General features: G+C 30.2%; 1 protein-coding gene across 18 annotated transcripts in view; it reads left to right on the top strand.

Moving 5' to 3' along the window:
- LOC139520651 (complexin-like) overlaps positions 1–12796 on the top strand; it is an 89945-nt gene that overhangs the window by 66364 nt on the left and 10785 nt on the right. For 15 of the 18 annotated variants that reach the window (XM_071313504.1, XM_071313486.1, XM_071313485.1 and 12 more), the window contains 2 exons: positions 8006–8169; positions 9782–9932. In XM_071313504.1, the coding sequence (XP_071169605.1) occupies positions 8006–8169; positions 9782–9932 (315 nt within the window). The remainder of the gene's footprint in view (positions 1–8005; positions 8170–9781; positions 9933–12796) is intronic. The other 3 variants (XM_071313493.1, XM_071313492.1, XM_071313494.1) reach the window with 1 other exon arrangement.

Genomic DNA, 12796 nt, shown 5'->3' with positions numbered 1-12796 from the left:
CGAAAAAACAACTTTAAAACAGTTTGAGTTAGTTATCTATTTTTCAATTTTGATTTCAAATGTTTTTTGACACTTTTCATTATTTTTGTTTCTTAAGTTTGATTTTCACCACATGGATTTCATACATGAGTGCATGAGTTACAACACATTTTTAGCTCTTTGATTTGACATATATTGTAGTGATCTTTTTTGTAATTGACTAGTTTGTAATCCAGTTTTAAGCTTTGAAATCATATTTACTTTTTTGCCAAAGATTCTGAATTTACAGTAATTCATATTTATAAGGGGACTGTATAGCTAACTAGGATCAATTAGGGGCAAGATGAAAACATGGAACATCTCTATTATCTGTAAAATTTTTACAAGTTTCAAGCTTGTTACAGGATTTTTCAACACAATGAAAATACTTGTACAAAGTACTACAAACCATCATCTTGTGATTGGTAGACCTTTCGCAATAAATATTGTGTGTGATTTAGTTGATGCCAAATGGTTCCTATTTCAGAGCACCTATGCTTTGACAGTTTGTTTGTCTTTTCATAATTTGGGGGGGGGTGTGTGGTCATGGTCTAATTTATTGGACTTGTGCGTTTTTATTGTCCCCTTAATATAAACTCTCTTGGGGGACTTTGAAAAATAGCTTTTTTCCGTGTCTGAAACTTGTTAGCCCTGGATGACTAAAACTTGACACAATCAAAGTGTGGAAGGGCTAAATACAAATAAGAATCCTTGTGTCAATACCTCTTACCTGCAATTTCATGATTTATTTATGCAGTATAGTATTGGATTACATTAATTGTCTTGCAAGTATTGTCTAACAAGCATTGATTTGTCTTATTAAAAGTTGGTCATTCTGACCTTTACATGTTCCCTATGCTGTCAAATGCAGCATATTGCATTAGCATGTATATCTCACTTATTTGTCATTTCCTGTTGAGAAATTACTTAAAAGTGTAATGCGTTTTACCATTAAGGAAATTTATGGGATCATTTTATTAATCTGCATAATGGAAAAGCATATTCCTGATTGAATTTTATGTTTGAAATGAAGAAGTTTTGTAATTTTTTGTCCATTACATTATGGGTTTTAGATGTTACTGACAAGTTTCTAGGAATCCTGTGTGCTCTAAAGCAATTAATCAACACTTATTCGCATATAGATCTTAAAGATATTGCATTATAGCATGAACTCAGAACATAAAACATCCTATGAATATTATGAGCCTTATAGCCCTCAAAATTAAATAATTTTAAATAACCTGTTCTTTTAAAGCCTCAATGGGCCATGTGATTTATTACCATCACCAGGTGTCCATTATTACCTTCATCCGGCATAAGCTTTTCCAAAAAAATCTTCTTTCAAATTATTGTACTAATTTCAATAACACTTAATCAGAATGATCCTTGGAGCATGTGGAGTATCTAGTATGAAGTTCATCCCACATGGCCATCAGCCAGGGTTTAATTATACAAGTTGATTATTGGTACTACCTTGACCACGTTTATGTGGAGTTTTTTTCAGTTTAAAGATTATATATCTTAATAAAACCTTGGTTTAAAAGACTTTTAACATATAAGTTCAGCAGACCAGACACCTCACTGTGTCCACCCAGATTAAATCCTTGAAACACAGCCGGCCTTAATAAACACTTATTTATTGTTTCACCTAGATCCTTTTAACACAGTCAAACTATTTAAGTGTGTTAATTCTATGCTCATTTTAGCATTTAAAAAGAGCCAACTTAGCACTTAAGAGATTTCTTTACTATATATGGCAAGGATTTGAATAGTTTTATGTCAAGGATAATTTATGGAGATATGATAAATTCACACATTTTCATCCTGACGTCTTTACTTTTCTTACCCAGTTATGCAACATGTGCGCTAAATACTTGTGACTAAGTGTCTTAAGTAATCCAGTAAACGATTTTTCAAAAATTCCAGGTCACAGTTTTCAGACAGACCTTTGGTAGCCGTAAATTAAATTTATTGTACTTTCCTTAATTGCTTTCTTCAGGTTTTATTTGAAAGTAGAAGTTGCAGCAATATCAGATTCCAGCTGACCAATCAAATTTGATCCAGATATATTGAGATAGCATAATTGTATTCAAATGTAATTAATGATTTAATGAGAAAGCAAAGTTAAGAAACATTTTTTTTTTATCTACAATAGCATGAAAAGGTCAGTATTCATCATCCCAGTAGTTGATGTTTGGGTACTGACATGATTTATAACATATACTCTTACAAATTAAATTTCAAATTGATAAATTGATAAAATGTAGGCTCCAACTGCATCAGGCTAACATGATCTTGAAATATTTTGTTATTGTTTAATGACCCTTTTAGTCATATAACTCTTCACAAGTTTAGGTAGATAATACATCATTGGCTTTCAATATTTTGGGTATGAGCCTACTTGAGGAAGTTAAATCCAAAAAAAAGCCCTTTGTTAGCATCAAACTCAGTAAGTGCCTTATTCATTTTACATGTTGTAAAAACTACTGACTTCATCAGTTTCCCTAGAGAGGATATTTGCTTTTCACAACAGCTCTCTTTATCAAGTGGTACTCATAATATTCCATCTTTTCACCTAGACCATCAATCAGTATTGTTTAGACCTACCGAAGATCGATTTAGTTTGCCTGGACCAAAGGTCCTATTAGTGTGGGCCATTGTTATTGTTTGTCATCAGTTATACTTAACTTTTTCAAAGATCTTCTCTAAAACCACCAATTTCAATCATGACCTACTTATGATCCCTAGGGTTAAAGGTACAAATTAGTGATCTTTATTTTTTATCCCTGTCAGCCAAACAATATAGCTGCAACTGGGCTAAAGTAGAAAGGAAGGTGAAACACTGACAAAAGCATGTTTAATTTTTGAAAGAACAATTAAGTTATAGAAATTTGATAGATTGGTGAATAACCTTTTAACTTTGTGGGGGGATATGGAATAGGGTTTTGATTTATTTTTTTATCTTAATTTTTTTTTTTTCGTACCATGCATTGCATAAGCATCCAAACATTTAGGGTTTTGTCAAACAAAGCACACTTTTTAGAAACTTTCCATCAAAAAATGAAATTAAATGGCACAAAAAACTCAATCAGAATTTCATAAACATAAACTGATTTTCAAAGTTGGTGTAGATACAGGAGCTAAAATCTAGTTTCATGTAGACTTTTCAAGGAATCAACAAACTAAATATAAAAAAATTAGCACCGTTGAGTGAATTGACGTAATTTTACTTCTATATAAAGTAGAGACGAAGGTTTTGTTATTATATGTTAAGGAAAACAATATGTGGTAAAGTTTATTTACACTTAGTTTGTTTACCTTAAAAGTGTTGTGAAGACTTAGAAGAAATTATCTTCAAATGAATTTGTTTAATAGTATAGTAACAGAAAAAAAGGGTGAGTTGAAATAATTTCCTGAAATTATTTTTGCCTGTTTATGAAAATTTTATATAAAACAAAATTAAAAATCTTGCAAAATATTAAATTTATGTGTGTAACAAAAAAATGATTTTTTTTTTTATTTTCTAGTTTATTATTGGTAGAATAGCTTTATTCCATTACATGCTGTAGAATTAAAAATTATTGTATATTTAATGAAGTTTATTTTTAATTTAACAATATAACGCAAGAAATGTGTCCAGAATTAAGTGCTATATAACTATGTTTTCTTCACATTTCCCTAAATCTATGTTAATCCAAACAAACCTTTCTGTTGCTGAGTTTTTAATATACTGAGGTGTTCATTAGTTAATATTTTATTTATTTCTTATTTCATTTGTTAGGTAATTATTTGTATTTGTTTGCTAATGCAAGGCAACTTTGAGGTGACAATGAAGATTTTCAAGGTGTTAATAGAAAAAAATTAAGAGTATTTTAGCTGAATCAAACAGCCTGGCAAACAAAGTCTTTCCAAATTTACTTTTGCAAGAATTCCGCTCTAGCAGGTGCTTAGGGGCTGTCTTAAACTTGCAGTAAGGGGATTATTGTTTTTGCATAGTGTTAAAGGCCTAACTATGACTTTTAGATAATGAACTGCAATAAAAGTAATGTTCCTTTGCTTATTGTGTGTTTTATGCTGTGTACTGTTATTTTGTCAGAGATGGATACCCCATATCCTTTAGTTTCCAGATTATAGTAGAAAATTTTCTAAAAAAATAAATTTAAAAGCCAAGAAGATGATATGTTTTGGGGTTATAAATGTATGTGTTTTGTTTGATTTAACCTTTTTGCTGTTTCTATTATAAAGGCATATTATACAAACCTCACCTCCATGTACATCCACCCAGTGGCTTATGCTTTGGTTATGGATATGATTCTTTTAATATGTTTTATCTGTAAATTTCCAATTTCTATAGATTATGCTCTAAAGCTTAGGTTGAAACTCTCTAAGTTAAGTTACTGTTTATGTTCTTTTGATGTTTGTACTCCCATAATATTTTAAAATTTGACTCACCTTTATATCAATTATTTTGGAAATAAACAGGTCTTTTGACATAAGGTATATAAAATGAATTGCTAAATTTTGAAAATTTCATCCCTTAAAAGGGTGGTTGGGGTTGAAACCAGAAAAAAGCAAGTTCGACACACCCCTTCTCATGAGTCTGTTAAACTTCTGGACGTTAGTTGTCTTATGTCATATCATAATGTATTTTGATGTTTGGAGAATTTGGTTAAATCATCACAGGATTGTCATGAACATGCATGAACTATTTGCCACTGGAGATTAAGCAACCAACAATCATCTCAGGAACACATCTTGGAAGTCTGGTATCAATCAATTAAGTTATCTTTAAATATCAAATAAAGTGAACCCCTTTTGAACACCTCCCCCCCCCTAAAGCTAGATTGGACTTTTCATCATAACCAACATTAAATGGCACTTGGTAATTATATAAGTACCTTCCCATAGGAACATGTCTACATGGTTTGTTTTCCTATCAAGAAATCTATTTTTTGAAAAGTAAAAGAAAAACGGAAATTCCATGAATTTGACTGTAAACTTTGACTTCAGTTGGTGTTCTTGACGAATTCCAATAAGCAACAGAGTCACAACTTGTTTTAGGGGCTTCATAGAAACATATAAGGCCAGTTAGATTTCAATTGGTTCCATGTTTCTAGAGATCATTATCTGTTATTTAAAGTCAAACCAATTAGACTTGGTTTTTTTGGCGCATTTATTGGTCAGTCATTTGTTAGAATTTTTCTAATGTTCAGTCAATCAGAAATGAGAAAAGACCATGAGTGGGCACATATGTTGCCATACATGAGTAATTTTAGGGGGACATAGATAATGACTTTTTGTATTTCAGCTGTTAACATTTTCACAAGAAAATGAAAATTTCCATAAAAGTTGATTTTATTGACTTACAGGTACTTTACTATGTTTACAAAGTGCTCCTAGAATTTTTATATTTAACCTTAAATGCCTTTATGGGAGAGTATAACGTATGACCTTCGACATGTTATTTTAACAGCATCAAAGTCTTACATATATATATATAAAAAAAAAAGACTTTTTCAAAAATCCAACCTTTTCTTGACAAAGTGCTATTAAAAATTAATTAATTATAAACATTGCTGAAAGACTGTTGCATATGATGTAATGCCCTTATGAAAGAGGAAGACCTTTACCATTTTAACAGCATCATAGTCTTTTTATGATTTATGAAAAGATTGGTTTTTAATTTCAACCTTTTCATGACAAGGACTACTTTACAAATTGCTCTTTTTAATTAAAAATCATCATTATTGCTGAAAGACCTTCGTATTTGACAACATGCCCTTATAAGAGATGAAGACCTTTATCATTTTAACAGCATCAAAGTCATTGTTTATATAAAAAGATTGATTCTTATCTAATTTGTTATTACCTTTTAATAAGGAGACTACATTACAAAGTGCTGTTATAAATCAAAAAATTAAACACATACTGAAAGACCTTTCCATATGACATCATGCCCCTATGAGAAAGGAATACCTTTATCATTTATATAGCATCAAATCTTAGTTTACATAAAAAGATTTTTTTTATAGATATTTTAACCTTTTTTTGACAAGGACTAATTTGCAGTGTTTATCGTTTAATGGTACAATATATTTTTAAGTGACCTGTTCTCATCTCTTATTGACTGTCGTTCATTAACCTTGTTCTATTGTTCTATTGTTTAGTATCTAGTCTGCAACATAAGGCAGCAAGTACCAGCCAACATTAAATACTCTAGCTGTAGATTATTTTTATGCCCGTGCTATAGGCGACAGGGTAATTAAGTGTAACTCTTGACAGTGGCCTTGACTATCTGTCTAACATATTTCAGCCTTTCAATATGTGGTTGTTCAGTCCGCCCCATTTTCTTTTCCACACTCTGACTTGAGTTTGACTCATGCAAATTTGATTAAATTCATTTACAATCCTCAGAACCACAACAGTTCATATTTGGGCAGTGAGTTGCATACCATTCTATAGTTAATACCTTTTTTAGGTGAGTAAATTGCAAAGCTTTAGCAGGGGGTATTTGTGTTCTTATACACATTTCTCTTATATTTTTCATCAGAGCTAGTCTATAAAGTATTCAAACAATGTTCTGCAAAAAAGAAACTAATTCAAGCTAAGATATTGATGTTACAAACTTTTCAGATTTGAACTTCATATAGATATATACATGCCAGTTTATCTGATTTTTTAAAAGCAGAATAATTAATAGCACTAGTCTCAATTCAAAAGTGAAATACATTATAGATCATATTATTATATATAGCATGATTGCTTTTCCAGTGGGCAACTTTTTTGTGGTAGTTTGATTGGAAAAAAATACCCCATTTCAAATATGAGTTTCACAAATTTGTTCTCAAATGTTTCCCCAGAGTTGTAACATTTAACTGCTTGTTATGATGGAAAATTTAATTTTGTCAGTTTATCGACAAATTATTGCATTTCTGACTTGATTGATGATTTGAACAATAATTTGCTCTTAAATATTGTGAGAAAATGTGGTTATTGTTTCAATTGTTAGAACAAACATTGATTGTTCAATATTATTTTTCATCACTTGTTTGTGGTTGACATTGTAGATTATTGAATATAGTATAACACAGTCATTATGATTGCATGCCATGAATACAAGTACATTTTTTTTCAGACAGAAAATCATAATATTTGAATAAATAAAAAGGATATGTTGGTTTAAGTCAATGAGGTGGTAACCAAATGACACCTTCTAGGAGTCATCAAAGGGCCTTCAACTATGTCAAAATATACAAAGCTATATTTCATACCAAGTTGGGAAAAAAATGTGAATAAATCCTTGAGAGAGTTACTCTTAAAAGTCTAATTCTGCCATCAAAATTAAATTCTGAATGGTATGAGAGAGAGAAAAAACAACAATAAGATATAACTTATTGAAAATATGATGGCTAATTTTGGTCAGCACATGGATAATTGGCAGGTTAAACTACATTTTAAAGTAATCAACCTTGCTACTGCTAAACTCAATCAATGGAATGAATAAATGACATACAAAAGATCATTTCAGAAAAACCGCTCAAGATGGTAATACATTGCACTTGAATATAAGACCCAAAAAAAATCATATCAAAGAATGAAACCAATTGTTATATACAAGCTCAATATATAATACCTGATATAGAAAACATGTTTTCTTACTTTCTAATATCAGCTGCTGTACTTTGGAGAAAACAAAGGTGTTGTATTTACTACAAGTTATACTGATCATTTAGAGGTTGCTTGTTCCTCTCTTGTATCAGTGATTGTTTAGACCATCAACCAACAAAACTTCCTATTTAAAGTGTTTGTGGTAAATAAAAAATCCTTGATAAAATATTTTTAAAATAAATGAAAATCCGAAAAATTTAAACTTGAGTTAAAGTTTCAGATCTGCTGAGATGGAAATACATAAGTTGCAGTTTTTATTTTCTGCATGTAATATTTTTTTTCTGTCAGTTTATAAAATATAGCTTGATTATATTTCCAGGTGCTTTAGGTGATAAAGATGAAGAAAGTAAGGAAGGGGATGGGGATACAGGTGAAGATCCAGAGATTGAAGAAGCAAGGAGAGAAGCAGAGGAAAAAAGAAAAGAAAAACACAGAAAAATGGAAGAAGAACGAGAAACTATGAGACAGTCTATACGAGATAAGGTATTTGCTGGTAGACAATTTCGTTTGCCAAATCAAATGTGTAAAGGTGAATTTTGGCTAAAAAAATGTTTTTTCTTGAGTAACGGCACTATTTCAACCAGAACTACTATGCTTAACTAAATAGTATAAATTCAACATTTTATTCTACAAATTTGTTAATTTATCAGATTGCATTTGTGTGTTTTTCCTTTCAAAACTAAAAGGAATTGACAGGTTCAACATTATGATGTCAGTAATAAGTTTTGGTCAAAGGTTGTATGTCAGGTCAATATAATTGAATATTTGATGTCACAAAGAGTTTATAATAGCAGTGAAGACTGACTATTGAATTTATAATTCTTGCATTTACATGTTAATCTCCTTTCATGAAATATTGCTGTTCTACTATGCAGGGCTCAGTGTTGATCTGTATTCTTACTCGTGTACAGTGCAGATGAACCACTCTTTCTTTTCTTTGTTTTAATTCTAATTTTCACATTGAGATGCAATTATAGGTTGAAGTAGTAAGCTGATCTAATTTCTTATTGTTTGAATATTAATGAGAACAAGATATATGTCAAGAAGCTTTTGTGTGCTCATTTATCTCGGACATAAGCTATTGAACCAATTCATCAGTAAATCTTTTACGCAATTGTTTGACGTCATTCAATCCTTGTACTAGATTTCCTTATTCTAATTCCTTTGATTAAAATTCTACAATATCTTGAAGGCAAATCTGACAAATTTTTATATTTTGTTCCCTGTTTTTCTCTTAGCATAAATTCCAGTTTCTTATAATCTGTAATTCTGTCAAGCGTCTTTTCTATAATTTCAAATGGATTTTCTGTCAAAAGTTCAGTCTTTAGAAATATTAATACTGCTTAAGGTTCAAAGAAATAGCAATTTGTATTGTCATATAGTGGTATAGTTATAAATGCTGATTGAAGACTATTGATCAAGGGAGCCTTTACTCTACATCTAGAGGCAGTCTGTGTTGTAATTACCACCACCATTAAATACAATTTGTATGACAAGCATAACTTTTATGTGAGTCTAACTGCAGACCTATATGAATGAGTATAGAAAACAAACACCTATGGGAACTTTTACTAGCTTCGTAAATAACATTCTAAAGTGAATCCAGTTTTATAGCTACCTATGCTTATTGATGATATAATATGAAATTGTTTTTCTGTATCTCAGCATTAAGTATAAAAATTATAATCAGCATCAAAGTTTGATTTACAATGGTTTTCTTTGACGCACCCTCTATTTTATTAGTAAAGCCCTTTGCATATATACATTGTAGTAAATTTCACATGCCCAGCTTTGTTGACTAACATTCTAATTTTTGATTAACCATTTCCTCATGTGAAGTATAGTGCTGGTTTTCTTCATTGAATGATTATATGTCAGTATACATATTAACAAGTTTGATTAGAAGTATATTGTTTAACAGAAATTCAAGTCTGTTTTAGATTGATTGATTGTTTGTGGCTTAATGTTCAGTGGTTGTACAAATATTCAAGTTTGATTATATTGATTGATTGTTTATTGCTTAACACCCAGTGGGGTTTGATAAGAAGTATGTTGGCATTAACTTATTTTTTATTTAAACCAACCTATTTTACAGTATGGCATTAAAAAGAAACAAGAAGAAGAGGAATTACTGAAGCAGCAAATGGATTCTGCAGGTCGGGTTGGTCGAAAGAAGAAAACTCCTGCTGAACTTGCAGCTGAGGCAAATGGAGGAGAGGAAGATGAAGATGAAGATGAGTTTGCAAGTAAATTCTCTTCCTTATGTTGCTGTATGAGTTTTGTCTGAGGTCAAATCTAAAAATAAGCATTATGTAATGTCAACTTGTGCCAGATCGCAGAAGGAGGAATATATTCTTCTGTGGGAACTTTGTGCCAGGTCACAACTTAATTAAGATCACAAGTATTATCTATATATTGAGATATATGATAACATTTAACATTGAGACTTAATGTGGAAAAGGTTGTCAGGTTGTATCTTGATTAAGGCTTTAATGTGATATATTTGTGCACGGCCATATCTTAAGATATTCTTTTTTCATAGCTACCAAAAACTTGAAATGAACGTTGTGTTATTTTGCATCTTTTAATTAAGATCTGAACTTGATGTTCTCAGTATATTTTTTCCTGTATAGATAGATTATGAATTCAAATACAAAAGCAAATATAAATTTACTTGCAATAGGCCATTTGAAAAAATTTATAATGTTAGCTTAACTAGTTGATATTTACATTGAGATTGTGGCTCTAAAGTCCTCAATATTGAGATTTACGTCACTGAAATATAATGTATAGACTGTAGTATTTGACTTTGTGCCAGAGGATGCTTTAACAAATGATCTTTGGAATCATTGATTGGTCAGTGTTATTTCTTTTTTTTAGTAGCTAGATTGCATGTACGCTCATTTTGAATGAATTTTTTTTTTCATGAAATCAGATATGTGTGTGACCCTCAAAACACAAGAAAACCTAAAAATTCAAAGTTAGATATATGATTAAACAATGTGTGAGTGTGGCTTGTAGTTGTAGTTAGTGTCAATGAATGGATTTATTTGTAAATATACTAAGGAGTGTTTGATTTTTTTTTGATTTTTTTTTTGGGGGGGGAATAATGACTTAGTTTCCCTTTATTATGATTATTTAAATATCAAGTGACTTAGTAACCCTTTTCATATATCTGTCAAAGTCTTATTAGTTGCTTAATTGCAATTTGATATTTATGAAAACAGTGCAATAAGCCCAACATGATAAGTAGTCCATTTTGAATGAATACGAAAAATGAAAAATGTCTGAAAGGCTGAAAAATATATATATGATGGTCATTTTGAAAGATTTTCTTTTGAGTTCTACAGAAAAATAAGGAATGTATATAACATTTATAAAGACAATCTCACAAAATCATTATAGTTTGTTTTTGTTATAATCAAAGTAGGATCATGATTGACTTTTGACAATTTCAAATTTCGTAATTGCCTGCAATAAGTGTTACAGGTTATGAAACAAAAAGATACCAATCCAAGGCCAACAGCAAAAACAAATTGTATAACTGAGTATTTGAACAGAACAGTTAAATAATCAATACTTTGTGTTGATTGATTATGGCCTGAAGTTTCTTATGGTCATGTATCACTTTCCTTGACATCACTTTTATTGGTCAATGTTTTACAAAAGTAAACATACATATTTTGAATAAGGTCAGTCTAGCAATCACTTTGATAAATAAGTAAGCTATAATAAGTCTATAAAATTGCTGAAAGATTTAAGGTGACATACAGAATTTTTCTCTTCTGACAATTTCTCAGTTACCATGAGTACCAAGTGAACTTATTGAATATCATGGTTCAATGAGCATTATTGGATTTTCCTGCTTAGATCAGTTATTCAGTCACTCTGAGCATTAGGTATGTGACTAGCCTAATATCTAAAATGTAGGATATTGCTTTTTGGTGTTTTTTGTTAGAAAAAATAGATAAATTTCTATGGTCTATGAGATCATAATAAGGTGTACATGTCCTTCTGAAATTAGGCTCCTGGCCTTGACTGTTAGGGTTCATTGATTAATGTTACTGGTGATATGATTGTGCTAAGGTCAGGTCATAATTCTACATAGCACTATATTTGTCCTTATAATTTGTATATAGTGTACATGTATGTGTGACAGTTTTCACTTGACCTTGAACCCATTTCCATAGGTCAATTGTTAATATAAAGTTATTTTGATTGATGTAGTAATGATAATCAATTAAGCATGCAAGACATTTAAGAGTGTCAGCTTTTGTATCACTGGAGAGATTTTTCTTGGTTTTCCACAAATTTGATTTATTTTGTCATTATGTAGAAAGGATTTCATTTTAAATCATTTAAGACTGCAGCAGTTTATCAAATGCATCATACCCAATTGATTATTTCTTTCATCTGGTGTCTTCTTATAAAATGTGTAGATATTTTTCATTTACTTACAATGTATGGTAATGTTTAGATCAAAATTAACATAATATGTACATCAATAACATGTTAACATATAGCATTAGAATTGTATTGTATGGGTTGTATAGGAATTAATGATTACTTCTAGTTCTAATTATTTCTGTTATTCACTTGAAAAAGGAACCTTTTTATCTATAAGTTTTTTGTTTTGCATTATTCATTGATTAGTATTTTTTGGAAAAAAGTATAGTGTGTTGTATTAATTAATTTGATTGTGATATATAAATTTTCTGAAATGATAAGTTTCTTTTTATTAAACCTGGATCAGTTTTTAGCAGATATTTTTTACAGAAATTTGAGTGTCTGACTAAAAAGAACCACAAAAAAAAAGACAAAAACTTGAAATTGTACATAGGATTAATTTTAATAAGATAAAATACAAGTTCAATTTCATAATCACCCAAGGGATATTTAAAATCTTCCTAATTAGAGGTGCGATTGAGAGTTTCATAGTATATTTTTTTACACTGCAGAGTCTAAAAGTGTAAACTCTTCTGCTTTGATTCATGCTTTTGAAGAGAACATTATTCAAGTGATATCAAGAGAGCCAGCCGTTCATTAATCTTCCTAATTAACTCGTATTACTGCCATGTATTGTTAACACCATACTGTTTAATTTTCTGCA

Source organism: Mytilus edulis, chromosome 4, assembly GCF_963676685.1.
Source record: "Mytilus edulis chromosome 4, xbMytEdul2.2, whole genome shotgun sequence".
Lineage (NCBI taxonomy): Eukaryota > Metazoa > Mollusca > Bivalvia > Mytilida > Mytilidae > Mytilus > Mytilus edulis.
The sequence above is the reverse complement of the archived record's forward strand: the minus strand, read 5'-3'. Positions and strand labels throughout refer to the sequence as shown.